The sequence below is a fragment of the Alosa pseudoharengus genome, unplaced genomic scaffold (assembly GCF_046254945.1).
Source record: "Alosa pseudoharengus isolate Yale_2024_CS ecotype anadromous, Long Island Sound unplaced genomic scaffold, YU_APseudo_1.1 YU_APseudo_1.1_scf_1, whole genome shotgun sequence".
Lineage (NCBI taxonomy): Eukaryota > Metazoa > Chordata > Actinopteri > Clupeiformes > Clupeidae > Alosa > Alosa pseudoharengus.
Genome location: NW_027468564.1, coordinates 24,008,250 through 24,033,857, shown reverse-complemented (window position 1 = coordinate 24,033,857; position 25,608 = coordinate 24,008,250). Strand labels below are relative to the sequence as shown.

At 40.7% G+C, this 25,608-nt stretch overlaps 3 protein-coding genes and 1 long non-coding RNA gene across 4 annotated transcripts; 1 reads left to right on the top strand and 3 right to left on the bottom strand.

Moving 5' to 3' along the window:
* The first annotated feature begins 196 nt into the window (after positions 1-196).
* LOC143123912 (uncharacterized) lies at positions 197-4,756 on the top strand. The gene is made up of 3 exons (XR_012986954.1): positions 197-743; positions 1,870-2,069; positions 4,289-4,756. It is a non-coding gene; the product is annotated as an uncharacterized LOC143123912 (long non-coding RNA).
* A 2,988-nt stretch (positions 4,757-7,744) lies between these two features.
* Positions 7,745-10,415, bottom strand: LOC143123662 (B-cell receptor CD22-like). Its single transcript, XM_076285010.1, has 6 exons — positions 10,177-10,415; positions 9,803-10,072; positions 9,636-9,720; positions 9,510-9,546; positions 9,083-9,219; positions 7,745-7,930 (listed from the first exon to the last, which is right to left on the bottom strand). The coding sequence occupies exons 1-6, from the start codon at positions 10,373-10,375 to the stop codon at positions 7,867-7,869; spliced, it is 792 nt and encodes a 263-aa protein (XP_076141125.1). The 5' UTR covers positions 10,376-10,415; the 3' UTR covers positions 7,745-7,866.
* A 3,963-nt stretch (positions 10,416-14,378) lies between these two features.
* On the bottom strand, positions 14,379-18,773 carry LOC143117591 (cell adhesion molecule 4-like). Its single transcript, XM_076279278.1, has 6 exons — positions 18,764-18,773; positions 18,448-18,717; positions 18,281-18,365; positions 18,153-18,189; positions 17,714-17,991; positions 14,379-14,644 (listed from the first exon to the last, which is right to left on the bottom strand). The coding sequence occupies exons 1-6, from the start codon at positions 18,771-18,773 to the stop codon at positions 14,581-14,583; spliced, it is 744 nt and encodes a 247-aa protein (XP_076135393.1). The 3' UTR covers positions 14,379-14,580.
* A 739-nt stretch (positions 18,774-19,512) lies between these two features.
* On the bottom strand, positions 19,513-23,234 carry LOC143123551 (B-cell receptor CD22-like). The gene is made up of 7 exons (XM_076285002.1): positions 23,151-23,234; positions 22,962-23,048; positions 21,113-21,192; positions 20,567-20,878; positions 20,314-20,361; positions 19,953-20,204; positions 19,513-19,809 (listed from the first exon to the last, which is right to left on the bottom strand). The coding sequence occupies exons 2-7, from the start codon at positions 22,970-22,972 to the stop codon at positions 19,523-19,525; spliced, it is 990 nt and encodes a 329-aa protein (XP_076141117.1). The 5' UTR covers positions 22,973-23,048; positions 23,151-23,234; the 3' UTR covers positions 19,513-19,522.
* Between the last annotated feature and the right edge of the window lie 2,374 nt (positions 23,235-25,608).

The following is a 25,608-nucleotide window of genomic DNA, read 5'->3' as shown; positions in this document are numbered from 1 at the left end:
CAAATAAAAATGTGCAAATGCTGCAAGATAGTGATAGACAACCAGTGTGAAACAAGTTAGACTTATAATGTTTAAAAACTTAGAAGCTTAGAATTGAAGTGTGTTTTCTTAATTAAAAGCATAAATTGTTTTTTTCTAGAATAATCTGTTATGATTTTGCTTAAACTTAAAGGGTGTTTTTTCTTAAATATATATAAGAAAGTTTGCTTATAAAACTTAAAATGTTTTGCTACATAAAATGTGTTTGCTTAGATATGAAAAGGTTGTGTTAGAATTAAAGTGTGTTACTGTATGCTAAATGAGATGTGCTTTGAACAAAATGTAAAGACAGAATGTAAGAACATAATGTACCAGCTGTAAGAAACTGTCAGCAAAACAAAAAGCTGACTGGCAACCAAACAAAAACCAAAAAGCAGAACCAATATTTCATGGCAAGACACAATACCAAATTTGGACATGTTCTATCTGACCGAGAAGGGTATAAAAAGAGAACGGCCCCTTGTTCAGGGCTTTTTGATCTTCTTTTTTTCTTTGGATCGAGCATTTTGCTTTTAGACTTAGACAGTTTTCTTTCTTTGTATTTTTTTTTATTTGTATTTAATAAAAGTCAAAATCCTAACCTTTGATTAGGGGTTTGTAAAAAGGCCGTCTAGCGTTTTCTCGTATTTTTCTGCCTCTCCTGTGTTGCTGAGAACCCCGGACGCCTTACAACAGGGGCTCTGCCCAAAAAATCTTCGCTCCGGGTGAGTAAGCGTCCGTTTGAGGGCTACTTTCTAAGACACTGTATATGGGCAAAAATATACTGCACACGCACTGACACACACAGGAGTAGAGAACTCAGCCAGGCATTTAGGAAGGAAAGTCCTATGCTCCAGGGCAAACAAAAAACCAAATAGGCTTTGTTAGCAAATTTATTTGTTGTAAGAAAATTGTTTGTGAAACTAAGGTCTAGGACCCGTTGTGGTCTAAACGCACATCACACACCCAAGCGAGGATACGGAAATCTAAAATCATAAAAAGGAGCTTTGATTTAATTTTGACAGGAATCCCCAAATAATAGGGTAGTTGATTTTCTCTCAAATCTGGACGGCCAGATGAACGTCCGTAGTGAGTTTCTGACCTCTCTCAGATTTTGATGACAAACAACTCTTGCAAATACAGCTCTGAATTTCTTCCTCTTTTAGTGAAGTTAACCACATATTGAAGTACGAACCAAGGGAATAGGGAACAGCGACTAAGAGATAGAAAGTGACTCTGAAGTAGTCCACCTTCCTTAGCCCCCAAACCCCAAATTAGGGAATTTGATTCAGATAGAGAAAACCTCTCAACAAAGTCAACCCTATCGTACATCCTAAACCCGTTGAAAAGGGGCCCTCGCATGAGACACATACACTGAAAGATACTTCCTCTTTTACCCTGTGATATTATCACAGTCCGAAGACAATTACACACAGGAGTAGCGATCTCAACTGTGTTAAAGGGAATCAATCCCTTTAGACACCAGAGTAGTCACAAAACGCATACCTCCTCTTTTACCCTGTGAAATCCTCACAGTCCGAAGACGAGCGCACCCACACCTACAGGAGTAGCGATCTCTACTGTGTTACGGGAGCCCCGTAGACACCAGAGTGGACACAAAACGCAACAAATCTCTTACATTTCTTAAGGATCTACCATGAATTGTTCAGTATTGTTCATGTATTTTGCTAGTGCCACAAGCCGATTAGTAAGCACCCATATTTCTAAGAGAAAATGCAAGCTTAAACCTGTTGTTGGATACAATGACATCTCTCTCTCTCTCTCTCTCTCTCTCTCTCTCTATATATATATATATATATATATATATATATATATATATATGACCAGTAGGAGGGGTAAGAGAGCAGGGCATATCCACAGATGATCCACACACACATGGTCACGGCACAGGTACATTGATTGGTGAGGGTCACGCAGTAATTTCAGATCTTTAACCAGTGTCTGGAGCTGTGTGAAGTGCCCCCCCTGCTTCAAAAGCTCCACCATCATCCCAATCCCCAAAAACCCTCCATCACAGGATTAAATATTAAGTAAGTATAAGTATATATACTCTTTTTATCCCATGAGGGAAATTTGGTCTCTGCATTTATCCCAATCTGTGAATTAGTGAAACACACTCAGCACACAGTGAACACAGTGAGGTGAAGCACACACTAATCCTGGCGCTCGGAGAGCAATGAGTGGTTAGGTGCCTTGCTCAAGGGCACTTCAGCAAGGGCACTTCAGCCTTTCCTACTGGTCGGGGTTCCAACCGGCGCCCTCCGGTTACAAGTCCAAAGCGCTAACCAGCAGGCCACGGCTACCCCCAAAGTAGGCCACGGCTGCCCCCAATAACTACAGGCCCGTCGCCCTGACGTCTGTGGTCATGAAATCTTTTGAAAGACTGAAGGACGTTACAGGACCCCTGCTGGACCCACTGCAGTTTGCCTACAGGGAAAACAGATCGGCGGATGATGCCGTCAATATAAGACTGCAATTCATTCTGCACCACCTCGACTCCCCAGGGACGTATTCCAGGTTCATTTTTGAAAAAACTGCACGAAATTGGAAGTGTAGGACCATTATGACACCCTCTGAATGCACGCCAAGTTTCGTGTAATTACGTTCGTGGGGGGCCTTAAAATAAAATAATTTATGTGTACATTTAGTGACCGTACACCAACAAGGATTCCCGGGACACTGAAAGACCGGGGTACACGAAACTTGGTGGGCATGTAACCCCACATGGATAGCATGGAACCATCGTTTGCGGTTATAATAAGCCGTGGAGACAGTATTTTTCATTTGTCAACCACTACAGAGGTTGGTCTGGTATATGCTATAGCCCCAAATCCCAAACAGTGGATTAGCTAAGGGCTTCCCAAATAGCATTCCCAAATAGCACCAGTGATATTGTTAATAAAATTGAAAATTTACCAACGCTATCCGGAGAAATTCTTTGGTCACCGTTATTAACGATTTACGGCTCCCCCATTGTTTACATGTGTAGAATGGAAGTCAATGGGAGCCGTAAATGCCAAGCTCTGTAGTGGCTGAAAAAAACCTTTGGGTCAATTATCGCCGGAATGACACTTTAAGGGAGAAGTGGAAATCAAGAATTGACCCATATGATGATACAATGTCTTTTTTAAAAATATGTTCAAACATTTAGAAATCTTGGAGGTGAACACTAACCACTAGTGGTTGTATCGTTTCCAGACTGGGAGGTGTTGGAAGGTGGAGGTGAAAATGAAGGTGATGATGAGACAGTTTGGTCTTCAGTGGAGGACACACGTGCTGGGTTTGGGGTGGGAGGGGGACCTGGAAGATACAGACACAGAGAGAGAGAGAAAGAGAGAGAGAGAGAGAGAGGATGTATAAGGAAATGGTTAAGGCACATTACATTAAAATACATGTTATGCTAAGATAGGTCTTGATATTTGATGACCTTTTGTAACGTTTATGTCCACTTCAGTGTACAGGTCTCTACCAGTTTTTTCAACCCCACACCAGTATTGCCCAGAATCATCTGCAGTCAGTCCAGTGATGGTCACAGTGAAGACTCTAGCAGTGGTGTTATCATGCAGAGAGAATCTTCCATTGATTGCTTTGGTCTGACCTGCTTTAGTCTGGACATGATAGTCTGAACTGTAGAAGTACTTGAAATATCCCTCATATCCTCTATCATAGGGGCATCTGATCACTTCTGATTTGCCTACATATCCAGTCACCTGGATCACAGACTCCACAGGAAGAACACCTACACACAAACAGACACACACACACACACACACACACACACACACACACACACACACACACACACACACACACACACACACACAATCGTCCTCTCATTGAACATTGATTAATTTCATAAAGGGAGTCACATGTTCACGTTACATTCTTTTTACTAATGAGCTGAGAGGATGATTAACACAGAGGAAGTTGCTTTACTGAAGACAGATACAGAGAGAGAGGGTGTGTGTGTGTGTGTGAGAGAGAGAGAGAGAGAGAGAAGATGTATTAGACTTCAGTAACCGTATGACCAGCAGGGGGAGTGAATGAGCAGGGCATGACCACTGATGATCCAGTCACGGCACAGATGTAGTTACGAGACAAAGTTTCCTAATCGTCTGAACCACTAACACTGACGATATCTGAAGATCAACGACATTATTGTGATAATCTCTTCCTGATGGCAAAATCTAAGCTTGCTTAAATAGATTTTGTTTTTTTATTTCATATTTCGAGTGAAATCTACTTACAGGGCATGATGACCAGAAGGAAATCTCGCCAGCAGTCACACAGAAATTAGCGAGCTTGCTGACGCATTTGGAGTGATGATTTTTCTTTACCATCATGGCAAGACTTCACAATGTGTCAGCAAAATGGTTGTAACTTTCTCAAAGTGTTTTTCTTTATTCTTTTTTTTAAAAAGGATTTGTTTGGATCATTTGTTTATGGACTACTTTTAAAATAAATTGAACAGGACAGTCTGACTTTATGTGCATTCTCTCATGCTGTGGTCTCTCCACCCATGTCTCTCTACATTGACACAGAAGTCATGTGATGTCAACAGAACTGATGTTGATATCGGAATGCACAATTTAATTTCAGCTTTTTATCACCTTTTTGTTGAACAAATCTCACAGCTGTCTTAGTTTCCATTTAGCTTCCTATCAACTTATCCTTCAGGCCTGTTAGGAGAAGGACATTGTAAGAGAAAGAAGGTGCCGCACACTCAGAGTTCATGAAAAAATAGCGTTTCGGCCTACAAGGCCTTCATCAGCGATCTGATGAAGGCCTTGTAGGCCAAAACGTTATCGACAATCAATGATTGACAATCAACAAGCAGGGACATCAATGGATGATTAGCAAATGAATAAAATGTTTTGATTTTGGAGAATGCCTATAACTTCTAGTCCAGTGATACACAAAAACAGGGATTTACATGAAATAGGTAACTGATGGTTAGTACAAAGTAATGAAATGTATTTTGAGTGAAATGAATGTTGGGTGAAATAAAAGTGTTGTTTGGTGGAGGGTGGTGCCTTTGAGCCACATGCTGGGGTCACTGGTGTGTGCTGCTTAATTACGTTACATTTAATGTTTTAAAATTGCAGAATCGCCAAGCGATGACGCACCAAAACAGAGATCTACATGAAATAGATTACTGAAAAGAAATATCAAAATGCATTTTGAGTGAAATGAACATGGGCTAGAAGAAGTGTCATTTGGTTTGCTGTGGTCTCTGCCTTCACCCTCAGCAGAGTGACAGTGAGTTAACGAGGAACTCGGCAGAGAACGGCCATGTGGTTTGCAGTAGGTAGGAAAACAGAACACAGCCGTCTCTGTGAAGTTCCTCTTTTACTGCACGTTATTTTAGATGTTCACTGTTTATTCTAGCACACATGGAGAAACACACACACACACACAGACACACACACACACACACACACACACACCAACTAGACTCAGAAAAGGAGGACAAATAGGCCACAATAAGGCTTATAGTCCTGGGGGGGGGGGGGGGGGGTACTGTCAGTAAAAGCGTCAACATTATATTCCACAACGTTAACAACATTAAACAGTGTGATTGATTTGGTGTGAATGTAAAGGCCAATTGCTCAATGTAAGATAATGTCCATACTCTCATTTGACTTGAACACATTTCCTCTGTCAGGTGTGTGGATGGGCTCCGTTGGGTGTTACAGTAATTTCCATTTAGGCGGTTACAGCAGCCACACTGCCTCCTGTCATATGCGCATCTCAAACCGTGCTGCTAGCTCGACCCAGCTAGAGAAGAGAAGGGCCATTTTTCTTCACTTGACGTGAGCCGTTCTGTGCAGAAACACATTTTAACTAATTTGTGTTTACAGTAAAAGGGGGATGTGAGGGCCGCATGTGCACTTAAACACTCCTTGCCCGCATCGCTAACTCTAACGAAGTCCACACAGGAAGGGCGGGCCTTACTCACACGTAACGCCCAACCAACAGCATGCAGCAATTTAGCAGTCATGTGTCATGATGTCTTTGTGTCTCTTTAGTCTTTTTTTAATCACACTTTGGTACACCCCAGTTGCTGTTGCAGTATATACATAAATAAAAAAGGGCTGATAAATGCATGATGGACAAACCTTAGAGAAGGGGGGGGGGGCAGTAGAGAATAATCAGAGGAAAAAGAGAAGAGGGGGGAAAGCAGAGGAGGAGAACAGCAACTAGATTTATAAAGGGAAGACAAATAGAAAAGAATGACACTTAGAGTCGTCGGCTCTTACAGCAGCCACGCTGCCTCCGTCATATGCACACCTCAAACCGTGCTGCAAACTCGACCCAGTTAGAGAATATAATATACAACATTCCAACAGGACATACAATCTCTCTCTCTCTCTCTCTCTCTCTCTCTCTCTCTCTCTCTCTCTATCTCTCTCTCAGACAGAGGGAGCCCTCTCCTGAACATAAACTACAAAACGTATTAAATTTCTGTGACCAGATGCAATTTCTCACTTTCACCACCAGATGGAAGGGGACACTGCCAGTGCTGGAGGTCAGATGGTGTAACACAGAGGGTGGATCCCAAAGCGGCTTCTTCCTGCTGTCCTCAGTCCTCCAGCTTGTGCTGTAATAATTGGGAATAGTCCATGTTCACCTGGTATTAGTAGGCTTTGGTATAAGTTCATATTCTCTGCAATTTGTGTGTGACAATGGTTTGTTTATTCTAGCCTAAGAGGCGATGCTTTGCCGCATCATCAGTAATGGACGTCTGTTAAAGTGATGTGTGAGTGGGCAGGACATCTCATTTCTCATATCTGTCTCCTTAATTCCTCCTCCTTCATTCACAACATGAATTAGAAGGAGAATAACCATGAACACATATACAGTGAAATATATATATATATATATACACATACATATATTATATATACACATACATATATTTTATATTTAATGTAATAGCTAGACAATATCTAATTACTCATATTACACAATACATCAAGCCTTAAATGCAGACATTGATGAGTCAGCTTCAAGCTTCAAAGTTTCAAAGGCCACGTGTGTGTGGTCTCCCCAGAGTCAGACCGCAAACACTCCCTGCCCTCATCCAATAGTATCTGGCTGCAGAGCAACCAATCTACCACCACTGATCTACCACAGCGGGTCTACAGCTAACTCACTTCCTGCCCTCATTACTAACCCCTAACTGACTGGAACGTAAGAGAAGGATCAGAGGCAACAGTCTTCACGAAGAGAGAGAGGAACAAGAACAGAGGGTGATCAGACAGGAGAGCAGAGGAGAACAGCAGTCACAGTGATGAAAGCCCCCTAGTGGACATTTATTGTAAACACACTAAGCCCCACTAGGAACTACAGGTCCTGTTATGCATGATGATAATATACACAGTATACAGTAATGCAGATTGCAATGCAGTGGAACAGATACAAAGGAATTACATGCTTACTCTACTTAACAGTCATCCGTGTGAACAAGAAATACACTCAGTGCAGTTAAACACACAGTTTTAGTTCAATTAATTTTATTCACAAAAAAGTGGAAAACAATTTAGTACAAAAAAGAGCGAAAATATATTAGATATGTAAACATAGAGATAGTAAATTTAAGAAGATCAATATTGTGCTTTGATATAGCAAGCACACTAATATTAAGAAAAAGGTACAAACACTATGGGAACTCAGCTACACTGGAGCGAGGTTGGTGCGATTCGTGAAGCATTGCACACGCGCAGTTCTAAAATAGATGCCTGATAAGTGCCCGAAAAAAGCATTGCAATATGGCCGCCGAGTGAAGGGACTTGCCTAAAAGGACTTTGATTCAGCACGGCTTCCCTAGGATCTTGTTTCCACACTGCTGTAGATCACGGAGAGCTCCCCCTCTGGTTGGTCAGGAGAACTACAGGAAGACAGACAGTACAATGACAGAGAGGATTTGTTTTTTATTTTATCTATTTATTTATTATCCAAAAATGTACTGAGTATAGTTTGAATTTACCCCAATATAGCATCTAGTATTTACAACAAGTAAAAATGACAATGCATATTAAGACGAAAAGGTTTTCTAGGCAGGTATTGACTTGGGACTATATTGGGGTGAAGCACAGACACTGCTACTTGGGCACAGAGATTGTCCATGCTGTGGCTAGTGAAACAAGGTTTTCATGTGTTGCGTGATATCTCTGTTCCCAAGTAGCAGTGATTCACCCCAATATAGTCCGAAGTCAATATCTGCCTAGAAGATAGCCTCATCTTAATCTGCATTGCCATTTATACTGGTTGTAAATACGCAATGTATGCACAGAAACAAAAATGCCTTTCCTCACTTATCAAACTCTAGGGGAGATGGTGAATAATACAATTTCATAAATCAGTGGTGTGTTCCTTTAAAGTATGACTATAGTGTTTTTCTGATCCTTGAAAGTCATAGGGTGTGTTTGAAACGGGAGACAGCTGCCTACTGCCTCCCTCCCTACATAGAGAGCTGTCTCACTAGACATGACTTTGGATTAAATGCATCTTTTAAAAATGAGCGTAGCACTCTAGAATCTTTGGTTAACACTACAGTATGACGTTAGCAAAGGCCTGACGTTAAACTAAATTAGCTTACGTAAGCTAGCAGGCTAACGGTATAAATTAGTTTTACGGCCGGCAGATATATCAGACCAGACGCTATTAATGGTTACAACAATGGCATAATCAGATAGTAAGTTGTTTATTTTTCATCTCTTATCTACAAATCTAAGCAAAATAAGGTCACACAAATGACATTTTAAACAGATTCAGCAGCCATTACCGATGTCATCCGCCATGTTTGTTTACCTTTCACAGCTGTTTCAGACGTTGCCGCAAGGGATTATGGGTAGGAGGGAGCATGAAGTGTGCATCGATGCTGCCTTCAAAAATGACCGTTATTTTGGAATTCTAAGATATCTTAAAAGGCAGCAGAATTTGTTTTTTCGGTTTCGAACCGCACTTGCTGCCTTGCTCCCCAGTTAGATATCTTAAAAGGCAGCAACTTTACCCGTTTGGAACACACCCATAGACTCACCCAGCTCCGGCCTTCTTGAACTGGACACTGGCGTAGTGGACGTTGTCCCCCTGAGTTCCTGCAGTCTGTCTGGAGCGTTTGGGCTGGACACTGGCATACTGGACATCATCCCCCTGAGCTCGTGCAGTCTGTGTGGACTGGATGGTGGCATAGTGACCATCATCCTCTGCTCCTTCTGCATCCTCAGCACTGGGGGGACCAGTTGCTCTGCTCTGATCTGACTTCAGGAGGTCAGTATTGGAGCACTGAACATCCTGATCGTGAAAATCTTTGTCATGCTAGTTAGAGGTGAAATGTATCAGTCAAAGTAATTGTAACACTAACAAACATGGATCAGCATAAACACTGCCAAATTGAGACGTTTTACAAATAAGTGCAACAAAGAAAATATCATTTATATATTTTACAATGATATAAATCACCTCACCTCTTTCTTGCTGGCTTGTGTGTTGGTCTTGTGGTATCTGTTAAAATGTGATGAATTAACAGCATATTAATGGATCACAGCAAAGTGTAAGTGACCAGTAAGTACCTCATGAGGACCAGTACTGACCTACGCCAGACCAGCACACAGATCAGACCGGCAGCTCCACAGACTGAGACTCCTGCTATCACATACAGTACAGCACTACGGGCTCCTGTGAGGGACAAACAGATCCATTAATGACTCAATAGTCCCAACTAATCTTGGTGCAGAAACACAAAGGGAAAGTTAAATACCCAGGTCTGTGACTGTGATGGACACAGCAGATGATTTCTCAGCTCCATATTTGTTCCTGGCCTCACAGTAGTACTGTCCTCCATCCTCAGAGCTGATGTTAGTGATGCTGTACTGCTGCCCTGATCCTACTGGAGTGGACTCATTCAGCTTAAACCAGGTGTAGTTCTCCACTGGTGGGTTGGCATCACTGCTGCAGGTCAGAGTCACTGTACTTCCCTCATGTATCTCACCAGCAGGACTGAGAGAAACTGAAATGTTCTTAGGAGAGACTGCATGAAAGGGAGTAGAATAAAACAATACAAATGAGCAATGTGATACAATTACTTCACGTATATTGTATATCTGTAATTACTGAATAACTTTGAATACTCACACATGGCATTAAGCTTCCTTGGTTTAGATGGATGTCCCTCATGGCCTTTTAGAGCACAGGAATAATTTCCCTCATCATCCTTTCTGACACTCGTAAAAAGAAGCTCAGAGTTTTTAATTTGGTCAGGAGGTAAAACTTTTCCATCCTTTCTCCATATCACTGTGGGTTTGCTTGATTTGCAAGTGTAACTGCAGCTCATCTTCCCCTTACGCCCCTCAACCACTGGCTTAGAAACCAGGACAGTCAGGCCTAAGAGGGAAAAGTGGAGTTATATAATAACATTTATGTTACTGGATGACAATGTAGCATGTCATGATGAATGTTGGTGAAAACATCATGAAAATCGTGAAAGACTCACCTGTGACTGATAATCCTACACCATGACTCACCGTGCTGCTTGTTGAGTTCAGTCAGTACTGTGCATGAGGAACACTAACAGCAGCTCTGAGCATTAGTAGAAACATGAAGCTCTAATATATTCAGATGCCTGTGGTCAACTGATGTACAGGAACAAACTATTTTTAAAATGCTGATGTCATTATCTGGAATGACACAATTTTTTGTACTTTCTATTTTTGGTTATTCTCTAAACACATGTTTGATACCATTGTTGAAATAATTATCTTACATGTTGCAGGATTGTTTCATTTGTTGATCAAGTAAGGGATTATTTCAAAGATGTGAATATCTGCATGCGTGTTTTTCCTGCTCTGTGCATTGTGTTTTCTGGGGCATCGTCTATGTTACATTCTCTGAACTATCATCATACTCTAGGCACCAATAAGGTATGTGGGACCATTATGTTTTATAGGCTAAATAATGATACTTCTTATCATATTGTAGCTTATGATAATGTTGTAGGCTTGATCTTAGCAACATGGACACAGTGCTTCTTATCATATTGTAGCTTATGATAAAGGGTGTAGGCTTGATCTTAGCTTTGGTATGGACACAACACACAACAACATGGACACAGCGCTGCATGTAAATATGTGAATTCTATCTATCCAATAAAGGCTACAGCACCCAAACATATTGAACATTGAAATTGAACATGTGGAGAACGACATCACCAACCAACCACACAAGTCACACCTTTGTCTCCCTCCAGACAGTTATTTTTATTGCAAAGTTAGATTTCTTCACTATTCTATCCAATAAAGGCTACAGCACCCAGATAACATCACCAACACACAACCACACATTCTTCCCTCCAGACACCCAGTGGTATCAGAGGTGATGGGTCTGCACTTGCAGCTTTCACACTGTTTTGCAGTTTGTGGGAGTATGTGTTATGCCGAGTGTGACATGGAATTTCTCAGAATTTTCTAAAAATGTTCAAACATTCGTGTTAGGATATAAAAAGTACACAGTTGACAAGCACTACCAAATTATATTCAGTTCTACTTACAAGTTGTCATCCTCTGGGTCTTGCATAGGACTGTATGTTGTGTGGAAAGGGTCTATGGGATCTGTGTATTTACTGCATAGATTTATACACACACATAGCCTACACATTCTCCTTTCAAATACTTACAAAAGTTGTATATATGAGCTACCTTTCTATGGAAGGAGGAAGCATCTGCATCCAGTTTCCACGGTTACCCAGGTTTGAGTCAAGACTGTGGTAATTTGATCAACCCAAGTTCGTTGAAAACAATGGAGAAAGGTCATCTCACACACAATAATGCATGCATCAACCCAGAATGGTCCCTACAAGAGTCTTCAATCACCTTCACAGTAAAGTGAGACCTCTGCTGGACATAAAATGCAAGAACACCATCCTCAGTCAACAACAGTCTGAATACAGTTTATATAGTAAGTATAAGTATATATACTTTTTTGATCCCGTGAGGGAAATTTGGTCTCTGCATTTAACCCAATCGGTGAATTAGTGAAACACAAAACAGCACACAGTGTACACACAGTGAGGTGAAGCACACACTAATCCCGGCGCAGTGAGCTGCCTGCTACAACGGCGGCGCTCGGGGAGCAGTGAGGGGTTAGGTGCCTTGCTCAAGGGCACTTCAGCCGCAGCCCACTGGTCGGGGCTCGAACCGCCAACCCTCCGGTTACAAGTCCAGAGTGCTAACCAGTGGGCCACGGCTGCCCCTTATCCAGAGCATTTTGTGTATTCTTTTTAACAGATAATGTTGCCCTATTGCAATAAAAATAGATTCATATTAAAAACCATAAACATTTTAGAATGGGGTTATTTTATTTAAAGAGTGTACTGAGACATGTTAATCCCAAATATACTCTCTATCACATAGAACTGGTCCAAAAATCTCACAAACACTTGAATTACATTTATACACATTTAGCATATTGGAAATAAAAGGAGCTTGATGAGATTTGAGACCATTGTTGTAGTGAGAGTGAATCAATCACGGCATGACAAGGTACATTTGATTACATTTCCTGTCCCTATAGTTAACTGTTCCTGTAGACATGTGACAGTAGGCCCACGATAGGCCCACACTTAGTAGTTGATCAAGAGTCCATATATGATTGAAAAGATTATCATCAGCCTGGTAATTAGGATCCTTACATGCGCATCTCAAACCGTGCTGCAAGCTCGACCCAGCTAGAGAATAGAAGGGGCACTTTTCTTCACTTGATGTGAGCAGTTCTGTGCAGAAACACATTTTAATTCATTTGTTTTTAAAAGGGGAATGTGAGGGCCGCATGTGCACTTAAACACTCCTTGCCCGCATCGCTAACTCTAACGTCCACACAGGAAGGGCGGACCTTACTCACACATAACACCCAACCAACAGCATGCAGCAATTCAGCAGTCATGTGTCATGATGTCTTTGTGTCTCTTTAGTCTTTTATAGCAGTATATACATAAATAAAAAGGGTTGATAAACACATTGTACCTATAAGCTCCTGTGTGTTGGACAAACCTTCAATAAAGAAATGGGGAGGGGGGTGAGCAGAGGAGAACAGCAACTAGATTCAGAAAAGGTAGACAAATAGAAAATAATGGCGCTTATAGTTGTTGGTGGGGGGGGTGCTTACAGTAAAAGCCTCAACATTACACACAATATTAACAGCATTGAACAGTTTAGTGTGATTAGAAAGAGAAAATGCTCAATGTAAGATAAGGTCGATACTTTCTCTCTCTCTCTCTCTCTCTCTCTCTCTGTCTCTCTCTCTCTCTGTCTCTCTCTCTTTCTCAGACAGAGGGAGCCCTCTACTGGTCATAAACTACAAAACATATTAAACTTCTGTGACCAGATGCAATTTCTCACTTTCACCACCAGATGGAAGGGGCCACTGCCAGTGCTGGAGGTCAGATGGTGTAACACAGAGGATGGATCCCAAAGCGACTTTCCATGCGGTCCTCCAGCTTGTGCTATAATAATTGTGAATAGTCCATGTTCACATGGTATTAGTAGGCTTTGGTATAAGTTCATATTCTCTGCAATTTGTGTGTGACAATGGTTTGTTTATTCTAGCCTGAGGTGATGCGTTGCCGCATCATCAGTAATTGACGTCTATTACTGTGAAGTGATGTGTGAGTGGGTAGGGCATCTCTGTCTCTCCTTAATTCCTCCATCCTCCATACTCTCCTATTTTGAGAATAACCATGAACACATATACAGTGAAATAGTTTTTTTTTTTTACATTTAATGTAACAGCTATAGGCAATATCTACTTTTTATATTACACAATACATCAAGCCTTAAATGCAGACATTGATGAGTCAGCTCCTCAACACGCCACACAATAGTTGTAGTTCTTGTATGAGAACTGTTTGTTGATATAGATTGCATTTTGCCTGCCATTTTAATCAGGGTGCAGAGGGTTAAAAGTGTTCCTCATTTCACGCCTGGGGGATTTCCGTTATCCCACTTTGTTCTGAAATGTAATATCTCATATTTAAAGTGTTTACATCTCTCAACTCAGAGTGTCAAAGGCCACGCCTGTCCCCAAGCTGACACTTCATGAGAGGGTGTGTGTGTGTGTGTGGTCTCTCCAGAGTCAGACCACACACACTCCCTGCCCTCATCCAATAGTATCTGGCTGCAGAGCCGCACACATGTACTTTAGCAACCGATTAACTTTCATCCGAGTGAACAAGAAATACACTCAGTACAGTTAAACACACAGTTGAATTCATTTTATTCATGAAATAGTGGAAAACAATTCAGTACAAAAAAAAGAGTGAAACTATATTAGATTTGTAAATATATAATTAGTACATTTAAGAAGATCAATATTGTGATTAGATATAGAAAGACTAACACACTAATATTTAGAAAAAGGTAGAAACACTATGGGAACTCAGCTATGCTGCTTGGCTCTCAAAAATGTAGAAACACAATGGCTTGCTACACAGCCTTGCTGCTTAGGCCCTAATAAAAAGAGAACATCAGCTGATTTAGTCAGGCTTCCCTAGGCTCTTGTTTCCACACTGCTGTAGATCACGGAGAGCTCCCCCTCTGGTTGGTCAGGAGAACTACAGAAAGACAGACAGTACAATGACAGAGTGGATTTGTTTTTTTATTTTATTTATTTATTTATTTATTATCCAAAAATGTACTGAGTATAGTTTGAATTTACCCCAATATAGCATCTAGTATTCACAACGAGTAAAAATGACAATGCATATTATGGTTATGGTTATGGTTATGGATTTAGCAGACGCCTTTGTCCAAAGCGACATATAAATACAAAACAACATAATAATATTTAAAAATGAACAGGGAACAGATTAAAATCTAGGTCAAATATAGTAAGGAGAATAGTTGTAGTACACAATAATATCAATTCAATCAATAGCCTAATAAAAAAAGCAATGTAAAAAAGGGGAAAGGCAATAATAAAACAATAATGTCAATTCAATCAATAATATAAAAACAATAACATGCTAAGACTACATTAAGGAGAATATCAATAATAAACAATAATGTCAAATTAATTAACAGCCCAATTAAAATAAAACAACATTATATAAACCATAACACATAAGCGCTTAAACAACTAAGTATATGTTGAATAGGAATGTCTTTAGACCCCTCTTAAACGACCCAAAACTACCACAGGAACGGAGACCACTGGGCAGTTCATTCCACCAACATGGAACCACTGAAGAAAAGAGTCTGGAATTAGACCCAGTTTTTATGACTGGTCGACACAACATACGCTCACCAGAAGACCGCAGTGGGCGGTTGGGGATGTAAGGCTTGATTATTGAATTAAAATAACTAGGAGCAGATCTAGTTAGTGTCCTATAGGCCAAAGTGAGAGATTTAAATTTAATTCTGGCTACTATAGGGAGCCAATGGAGAGTAACTAGGAGAGGAGTTACATGTGTCCTCTTTGGCTGATTGAAGACCAGGCGTGCTCCAGCATTTTGAATCAGCTGTAATGATCTTGTTACACAAGCGGGTAAGCCAGCTAATAGTGAATTACAATAGTCCAGCTTAGAGATGACCATGGTCTGAACAAGAAGTTGTGTGGAATCTTGTGTCAGATAAGGTCTGATCTTCCTAATGTTGTAAAGCATAAACCGGCATGATTTTGCAATAGAAGCTATATGCTCAGAGAAGTTAAGTCGGTCATCAATTACAACGCCCAAGTTTCGTGCCGATCTAGTTGGGGTCAGTGAAGTTGAGTCAAGCTGGATGTTAATCTGTTGGGGAATAGCTGTTTTAGCTGGAAACACCAAAAACTCTGTTTTTGAGAGATTAAGCTGAAGGTGCCGATCTTTCATCCAGGCTGAAATATCCTTAAGGCATGCAGAAATCCGGTGGGAAACACTAGAGTCATCAGGTGGGAAAGACAGGTAAAGTTGAGTGTCGTCTGCATAACAGTGATAGTCAAATCCATGGGAGCGAATGGTATCACCTAAGGAAGTGGTGTAAATAGAGAAAAGCAAGGGTCCTAATACTGATCCCTGAGGCACACCTGTGGTGAGGGCATGAGACTTAGATACTTGTCCCTGCCAAGACACGTTGAAAGAACGCCCTTTAAGGTAAGATTCCAACCAGTCAAGAGCTTTTCCAGAAATTCCCAGTTCAGATAGTATAGATAGGAGAATGTCATGGTTAACAGTATCAAAGGCTGCAGATAAATCTAGTAGAATTAATACTAATGACTGAGCAAAGGACTTAGCTACTCTCAATGCTTCAGTCACAGACAGAAGAGCAGTTTCAGTAGAATGACCACTCTTGAAACCAGACTGCATAGGGTCTAGTAGATTATTCTGATGAAGAAAGTCACAAACTTGCTTGAAGACCACTTTCTCCAAAACCTTTGACAAGAAAGGAAGAAGGGAGACAGGTCTGTAGTTCTTCACCTCAGTTGGATTAAGTGTACTTTTCTTTAGCAGAGGTGTAACCCTAGCCTGTTTAAAAGAATAAGGAACTATTCCAGAACTGAGTGAAGCATTAAATACATGTGTGACTGCTGGTAGAACAGCGGGTGAGATAGACTGTAGAAGAGTGGACGGGACAGGATCTAATGGGCATGTTGTTGGACGACATCGCTGAAGCAATTGAGAGACTGCTTCCTCATCAAGAGGAGAGAAAGAGTCAAATGATGGGGTCATACTAACACAAGGCAAAGCCCTCCTTATAGGAGCATCAAACTGAGCACTTATTTTAGCAACTTTTTCAGTGAAAAATGTTGCAAAGTCATTTGCTGACAGTGAAGTAGTTGATGGTGGTGGTGGAGGATTGAGGAGAGATTTGAAAGTAGAAAAAAGTTGTCTACTGTCAGTGGCGCTCTCAATCTTGCTTTGATAGAATGCCTTTTTTGCAAGTGTAACAGTGGATGAAAAGGATGACAGCAAAGACTGGTAGTTACTAAGATCATTTCCATCTCTGGATTTACGCCATTTCCTCTCAGCAGCTCTAAGTTCCTTTCGTACTGAGACTATACTGTTCGTCAGCCATGGATGGCGAGGTTTAGAACGAGTAGGTCTTGAGGAAAGAGGACATGCTGCATTCAGACAAGATGCCAGTGTAGAGCAGAGAGTCTCTGTAGCGTCATTAACCTCAAGTGCCAAGAATGAGCTATAGGAGTAGGTAAAGCAGATGTTACTAATGTTGCAAAATGGTCACTTGAGAGGCTTCTGAGATTACGCCGGAACGAAATTATCGGAGGAGGAGCTGCTGGGTTATCCAGGAGAGACACAGAGAATCTGATTAAGACGAAAAGGTTTTCAGGTATTGACTTAGGACTATATTGGGGTGAAGCACAGACACTGCTACTTGGGCACAGAGATTGTCCGTGCTGTGGCTAGTGAAACAAGGTTCTCATGCGTTGCGTGATATCTCTGTAGCAGTGATTCACCCCAATATAGTCCCAAGTCAATATCTGCCTAGGAGATCGCCTCATCTTAATCTGCATTGCCATTTATACTGGTTGTGAATACGCAATGTATGCACAGAAACAAAAATGCCTTTTCTCACTTATCTAACTCTAGGGGAGATGGTGAATAATTAAATTTCATAAATCGGTGGTGTGTTTCTTTAAAGTCTGATTATAGTGTTTTTCTGATCCTTGAAAGTCATAGACTCACCCAGCTCCAGCCTTCTTGAACTGGACACTGGTGTACAGGATGTCGTCCCCCTGAGCTCGTGCAGTCTGTGTGGGCTGGATGGTGGAGTAGTGACCATCATCCTCTGCTCCTCCTGCAGTCTGTCCAGAGCCGTGGGGCTGGATGGTGGAGTAGTGACCATCATCCTCTGCTCCTCCTGCTGCCTCAGCACTGGGGGGACTTGTTGCTCTGCTCTGGCCGGACTTCAGGAGGTCTGCATTGGAACACTGAACATCCTGACCGTGAACATCTTTGTCATGCTAGTTAGAGGTGAAATGTATCAGTCAAAGTAATTGTAACACTAACAAACATGGATCAGCATAAACACTGCCAAATTGTTTACAGCAATGAGACGTTTTGCCAACCAGTGCAACTAAGAACATATCATTTATATATTTTACAATAACATAAATCACCTCACCTCTTTCTTGCTGGCTTGTGTGTTGGTCTTGTGGTATCTGTTAAAATGTGATGAATTAACAATATATTAATGGATCACATAGCAAAGTGTAAGTGACCAGTAAGTACCTCATGAGGATCAGTACTGACCTGATCCAGACCAGCACACAGATCAGACCTGCAGCTCCCCAGACTGAGACTCCTGCTACCACATACAGTACAGGACTACGGGCTCCTGTGAGGGACAAACAGTTCCATTAATGACTCAATAGTCCCAGCTAATCTTTGTGCAGAAACACAAAGGGAAAGTTGTGTACCCAGGTCTGTGACTGTGATGGACACAGCAGATGAGTTCCCAGCTCCATGTTTATTTCTGGCCTCACAGTAGTACTGTCCTCCATCCTCAGATCTGATGTTAGTGATGCTGTACTGCTGTCCTGATCCTACTGGAGTGGACTCATTCACCTTAAACCAGGTGTAGTTCTCCACTGGTGGGTTGGCATTGCTGCTGCAGGTCAGAGTCACTGAACTGCCCTTGATTACATTCACATCAGGTCTGACAGACACTGAGGTGTTTGCTGGAGGGACTGGAGAAATGGGATTAAAATGAATCAATACCCAACACACACCCACACACAAACATACAAAGATAAAGAAAGGCAAGGGTAAGAAGAACAAGTTGTACCGCAGAGCGGTACAAAATATGACCGCCGCCCAGTCCAGCACATTTTTTCCACAAAAATAAATCACGCTGAAAGGCCTATAGGATTCTAACTGTCTCACTAAATTGCATTATCCACACTCAATTCTCACTGGTATCTGCTAGACAACAAGTACCAAAACATGATTAGTTCATAGATTTCACATGTAAAATTCATTTTATACAACCCCACCTCCATCTTGCCTGTTCATAATTCTGAGAAATTCTTGAATTGTGTGCATGTGTGCATGTACATGTTTATGTTATGTTATGTGTGTGTGTGTGTGTATGTCTACTGTGTGAGTATGTGTCATACGTATGATTACTGTGAATGTATGTGTGTGCGTGTGTATCTGTTTGTGCACATGTGTGCACATGAAATGGGTTAACATGACCCCTGGAGGCAAACATACGGAAAAAAATGGTCATCCTAGGCCCTACAGTTCTCAAGATATTCACAGAGAACTGTCTGCCCTACCCTCCTTTCGGGGGGTCCAGTCCAGCGGGGGGGCTACAGATCAAAACGAAAAACGATGGTTCCATGCTATCCATGTGGGGTTACATGCCCACCAAGTTTCGTGTACCCCGGTCTTTCAGTGTCCCGGGAATCATTGACGGAAATTTGGGCATACGAAAAAGAAAAGAAAAAAAGAAAAATCTGACTAAACCTATGTGACTTCGCTACGTGGCGGTCATAATAATGGGATACCCATACCTACAACTGTGATCAAAACAGCAGTAGAGTTTTCAGCTCCATATTTGTTCCTGGCCTCACAGTAGTACTGTCCTCCATCCTCAGATCTGATGTTAGTGATGCTGTACTGCTGTCCTGATCCTACTGCAGTGGACTCATTCACCTTAAACCAGGTGTAGTTCTCCACTGGTGGGTTGGCATCACTGCTGCAGGTCAGAGTCACTGAAGCGCCCTCTAGTGTCTCACCAGCAGGACTGAAAGAAACTGAAATGTTCTTAGGAGAGACTACATGAAAGGGAGTAGAATAAAACAATACAAATGAGCATGAAGGAGAAGAAAACAAGACAATACCAAATATCATGATGTGATTAAATAAGCTAACATCGACATTGTTTATCTGTAATTACTGAATAACTTTGAATACTCACACATGACAATAAGCTTCCTTGGTTTAGATGGATGTCCCTCATGGCCTTTTAGAGCACAGGAATAATTTCCCTCATCATCTTTTCTGACACTCGTAAAAAGAAGCTCAGAGTTTTTTATTCGGTCAGGAGGTAAATCTGTTCCATCCTTTCTCCATATCACTGTGGGTTTGCTTTTCCATGTGCAGTTGTTCCTGCAGCTCATCTTCACATCACAACCCTCAACCACTGAATCAGGAACCTGGACAGTCAGGCCTAAGAGGGAAAAGTGGAGTTATATAATAACATTTATGTTACTGGATGACAATGTAGCATGTCATGATGAATGTTGGTGAAAACATCATGAAAATCGTGAAAGACTCACCTGTGACTGACAATCCTACACCATGACTCAGCCACTTGTTATTGTGCCCTGGTATATGAATACAGAAGGTAAGATTGAAATCAGATAACATTCAGCCACTTGCTTTTTGTTTACATGGTCCACTGGTACAGTAATCCAGTAAGATTCAAGTTGGATAAAGTAATTATAACAAATGTTACTGGATGCAGGTAGAGATATCATATTAATATTTTTTTAATATTCAAGGTTGGTTGTTAAATTATGGCATACTCACCTTTGGCTATAATTCTCACTTTATATTCAGAGCTGTCTGTCCCCTTCACTCCAGTGAGTTTTAATGTGCAGTTGTTCTTATTGGTGTTCTTATCCCAGTAGTACTGAACACGGCCTGTGTAAGATGGGTTGCCATAGAGATCAGGGGGTTCAACACCCTCTTTGGGGTAAATCACCCAGAAGACTTTAGTAACAGTTTGACCAGCAGGGGGGATAAGAGAGCAGGGCATGACCACTGATGATCCAGTCAGAGCACAGATGTGTTGATGAGTGATGTTGACCCAGTCTTTCTTATTGATTGCACTCTGAGCATCTGAAATACATCATATTAAAATGAATATGAACACACTATGTTACATATTAGTTGTCATATACCACATACAATCACAATCATGCAGAGGTTGATATAGATACTAAGACGGACAAGCTTTAGGAGAGGAAGATAAAATGTATATGATATAACATTAATCAAAATACATCATCATATATCTTCTTAACTTTCAAACATTGTGTTCTGGCATTCATATTTCAAGACGAATCTACTCACCCTTTAAGATGACAAACATGAGCAGTTTAGCCAGAGTGTGTAAAAGTCCAGCCATCATCCCAATATATTTTACATATAGCCTGTAAAAAACACAAAGCTTTGCTCCTTTGCTTTTGATACAATGGCCCTTACTTATGAAATGAACAACAGGCGTAGGACAGGCGTACACTCATTTACATGCAAAGCATGACATTTTTTATCATTTGAACGTGAGCGGTGGCTACGCTTGAATCTCACGTCAAGACTCAACTCATATATTAGCAACAGCACAGCGAAAAGTGATATATGAATATGGCTATATATGAATATGAACCCACAACGGAAATTAATTCAAGTCGTCTGGACCACCGTAGCATATTCATGGTGTAACAGTAAATCGTCGGTAGCCTGGAGATTCCAGACCCTGGTCATCTAGAAAGATTAAGGGTCTGGCCACAAATAATTTAATGGCCCAACTCGAGGGGCGGCACCAAGCATGCATTTGAAAATGTCATTGCACGCAATTGGATAAGACTATACGACCAATGTTTACGGACTGATTCCGGATTTCAACACAATTGGATAACACTATGACTGTCATCTGTTTACAGTAGCTCGCCTTTGGCCCACCTATATCAGATACACCGATGTCATTGGCTCCCTGCGATACAAGTGGTAAAAGTAATGTGCATCATTATTCATTGCCAGAGTGTCTTGCAGAGACAATTCAAATTGTGCTCATTGCAAGAACTCTGGATTTTCCAGGGTAAATCGTCGGAGGATTGTAAAGTCATTCAGCATGGAATATCTTGTATCTAAGACTTTTCCTGCACACTTTTAGGCTACTTGCTATAATAATGTAGCTTATGTTGACACATCTGATGGCTTAGGATAGCCATATAGGCTATGTGGAGAGAATTACTTTCTCTTTGGAAAGCGCAACAGTCATGAATTCAGTCACTGCTATTTTTAAGGGACAAATGGCAATGTTGTATGGTTTTGTAGCCTAATGAATATATTAGTAGTATGATGTGTTCTCTCTGCAAAAATAATGTCTGTTGCATCGTTATACAGTAGTGTCCTGGTTTTCTTGATGACACTTTTCTGGCTATCAAAATAAGCATGGTTCAGCTGGACTTTCAACATCACTGTGGTCGAGGTCACACATGTTTCTCTTTTGGACGTACTCTATAATGCACCTCCATGTTGTAAATTCTTGGGGCGAGGCCTTTACAATGAGCATATATGATATTTAAATTATGCGTATTTCCAGCTGCCACATGTATCAATAGGCGTACACGTTTATTCTTAGGCTGGATTAATGAACGCTTCATGAATCACACGTGAGCCCCGTAGTAAAATGATTTCTGCGTTCAGATTCACGCTGGATTGTATGCTCGGTTGATAAATGATAAACCAAATGAGTTTATCCACCTCTCAAAAGTATTATCCACATTCACAATGTATACACTTGTCAACACTCTAGGAACCATTTAATACCATTGGTATTGTTATAAACATTGGACAATAACCTCAATCGTCATCAAACATGTTCTGAGTGCTTTTTTTAAAAATCCGATACTGCATGGCACAGTCCACTTTAACATGATCACATAATCCATAGTTCACTCACCTCTTATTTTACCATTAGGCTACATAGGCAATCAACTTATATTGGCTGCATGTCTTGTTTAGAGCAAAGGTTCAGGTGGTTATAGCTATACTGATAGTACATCATAGCTTAGCTTGCAATGTAATGTAACAGGAGAATGATATACTGAACTTCATGAGCTTCTTCTACTGAACTTATCATTAGAAATGTTAATTTATCTACATTATTATGTTGCATGTAAATCATTTGTTGTCCTACCTTATGAACATACAGACAAATCTTAGTCCTGGTCAGATGTAATGCTCAACACAATGGCTCTTATAGGTGCTGGTTTTGCTGTTGCTGCTGCAAACAAAAAAAAAAAAAAAAACAACAACAATGAACAGCAGAAGACACACGCAACACACACAGATCATTAAATTGAATTCTGGAAAGCTAAACACACACATTTATGCCGCAACTTTATACAATTTTCTGCCACTTTAAAAATGAGTTGTTCTGGATGCTCCTCATGTACATGTATCTTTGGCCAGTGTTACATTTTGCACTAATGTGAGCTCCTGGGTTTCAGCGTGACCTACTTTTCATATGCCTGTCCACAAGTCTCAGTCAGGAAACTGAAACTGCCTCACCACAGCAGCATATGTGGTATTAGCTGCCAGCAGGTCTATTTCTGTACTTCCTTTCTCTCTGTTACTGATGCTAGTTGCTTGAAGTTGCATAAATGCAGTTAGTTATACAACAGAAAACAAAAACAAACAAACAATTTCAATAAGATAAAGTAATTGTCTTGGTCCACACCTGGATGCATGTTTGCTTGCATATCCTAATCGCATTTTATTCAGTTTTTCTGTAATATATCCTGTTAATATACTGAATATATCTATATTAATATGTTCTTACTACTACTATAATGGTACCACCACTACATTGCACAAATCTGTACATGTTGTTCATACATTGTTCATATTACATAGCCATATTTATTCTGCTCTTATAAGGTAACCGCTGATACACTGCATATACTTATATTTATTTTATACTACTCTAAACCACCTTCTGACAACAACTGTATACTACTGTCTACACTGCACTATATCTTTTGTCCTGTCTATGCACCACCTACTTTGTATATCACATTGCACTTTTCTGCTTTTTTACACTTCTGGTTAGACGCAAACTGCATTTCGTTGTCTCTGTACTTGTACTCTCCACAATGACAATAAAGTTGAATCTAATCTAATCTAATGTGAGAGCTTGCTCTGTATGTCTCAGGAATTACTGCAACTCTCTAACTTTATAGAAACGGCGTCAGGTATTTTTCTGACTCCTGACAGGTGAACTACATCCTAGTCTGACTTTATATAAGTATACTTATACTTATATATATATTTTGATCCCGTGAGGGAAATTTGGTCTCTGCATTTATCCCAATCCGTGAATTAGTGAAACACACAGTGAGGTGAAGCACACACTAATCCCAACGCAGTGAGCTGCCTGCAACAACAGCGGCGCTCGGGGAGCAGTGAGGGGTTAGGTGCCTTGCTCAAGGGCACCTCAGCCGTTCCTACTGGTCGGGGTTCAAACCGGCAACCCTCCGGTTACAAGTCCGAAGCGCTAACCAGTAGGCCACGACTGCCCCAAGGCGTCACGCATTTTCTGAGTCCTGATAGGTGAACTACATCCTAGCGTGAAGGATGAAACACTTTGGAAGAGAGGTACCCAACCACAGACTGTTCACCCCACTCCCCTCCAGGAAGCGTACAAGTCTCTCCACACGAGGAAGCTTCTTCCCTGCGGCTGTCACCCTACTGAACACTAACTCTGCACCTCCACCACCACCACCACCACGATGGATCACTTGACAGGGACAACAGGGAGGTGGCATTACCCTATCCCACTCATAGCATTCTATTAATATTTACATAATGTACATACTGTAACTACACTTATGCATACCAATATTCTACTGCTCTTATAATGTTACTGCTATCATACTGTAGACTATACTCCATAATCAACTATACATATATATATATATATATATATATATATATATATTGTTAATACTGCACTGTCTTACTTTTTACTACTCTTATAATGTTACTGTTAACACACTGCACATATTATCCCTTGCCACTTGCTTAACTGTATACTACCACCAGATGGAGGTAGAGGGTACATTGAAAAATAGTGGGGTGCTGAAAAAAGAGAATTCTAATAATGAAATATCAGTGCAATAAAAAAAACATATGGCTACTCTCTCATGCTGATGTGATTCACTTCATATCTAAAGTCTGAAGTGAATTCTCTGTCAGCACTTAGCCACAGACCACAGATTTTTTTTATAGATATATTTTTTTCTCTGACCACGTTTAGAGGGGAAATTTTCATCTTTATCAAAATAAGTTATATTCAAGCACATTACAATTGGGTAGAGGGTTTATGATGGATGAGTATTTTAAAAACAAACAGTCCACTGCAATGTTTTTTTGTGAATATGAAAATATAATTCAAACAGAGACATGTTATTCATCAGCTTCTCACAGAGCAGTTACAGACACTCTTCTCACAGGGGAAATGACAGCATGGCATGCAGACAGTTTATTTCTAGCCTACAATATGGTGCACACAAGACAGTAAATTGAAACTGTGAAGAACCTCAACAATTTTAAACCATGTTTACAACCATTTGAAATAATGTTTAACCTCTGATCAGTATTAAGATGCAATAACTATATGACAGCAAAAGCCATGGCAGGCAAACTAATTTAACACTCATACATATCAAAACTCATCACATCACCTACATATATATACAGTTATAATAATCATGCAACACACTTATTTTAAAGACTGCAGGAATATCTATCTATCTATAAAGCAAGAAGCGTCTGCGTGTGTG

What these genes read in the sequence shown, in the direction of transcription:
- LOC143123662 (XM_076285010.1), bottom strand. Translation starts at nt 10,375, where the DNA reads ATGAGCTGCAGTTACACTTGCAAATCAAGCAAACCCACAGTGATATGG. An exon ending in TGTGTGCTGGTCTGGCGTAG is followed by an intron (nt 9,547 to 9,635) that starts GTCAGTACTGGT and finishes ACATTTTAACAG; the next exon opens with ATACCACAAGACCAACACAC. An exon ending in TTCAAGAAGGCCGGAGCTGG is followed by an intron (nt 7,931 to 9,082) that starts GTGAGTCTATGG and finishes GTCTTCCTGTAG; the next exon opens with TTCTCCTGACCAACCAGAGG.
- LOC143123551 (XM_076285002.1), bottom strand. An exon ending in AGTGAGAATTATAGCCAAAG is followed by an intron (nt 20,362 to 20,566) that starts GTGAGTATGCCA and finishes TTCATATACCAG; the next exon opens with GGCACAATAACAAGTGGCTG. An exon ending in AAGGAAGCTTATTGTCATGT is followed by an intron (nt 19,810 to 19,952) that starts GTGAGTATTCAA and finishes CCTTTCATGTAG; the next exon opens with TCTCTCCTAAGAACATTTCA.
- LOC143117591 (XM_076279278.1), bottom strand. An exon ending in CATCACAGTCACAGACCTGG is followed by an intron (nt 18,366 to 18,447) that starts GTACACAACTTT and finishes TGTCCCTCACAG; the next exon opens with GAGCCCGTAGTCCTGTACTG. An exon ending in CACAAGCCAGCAAGAAAGAG is followed by an intron (nt 17,992 to 18,152) that starts GTGAGGTGATTT and finishes ACCTCTAACTAG; the next exon opens with CATGACAAAGATGTTCACGG.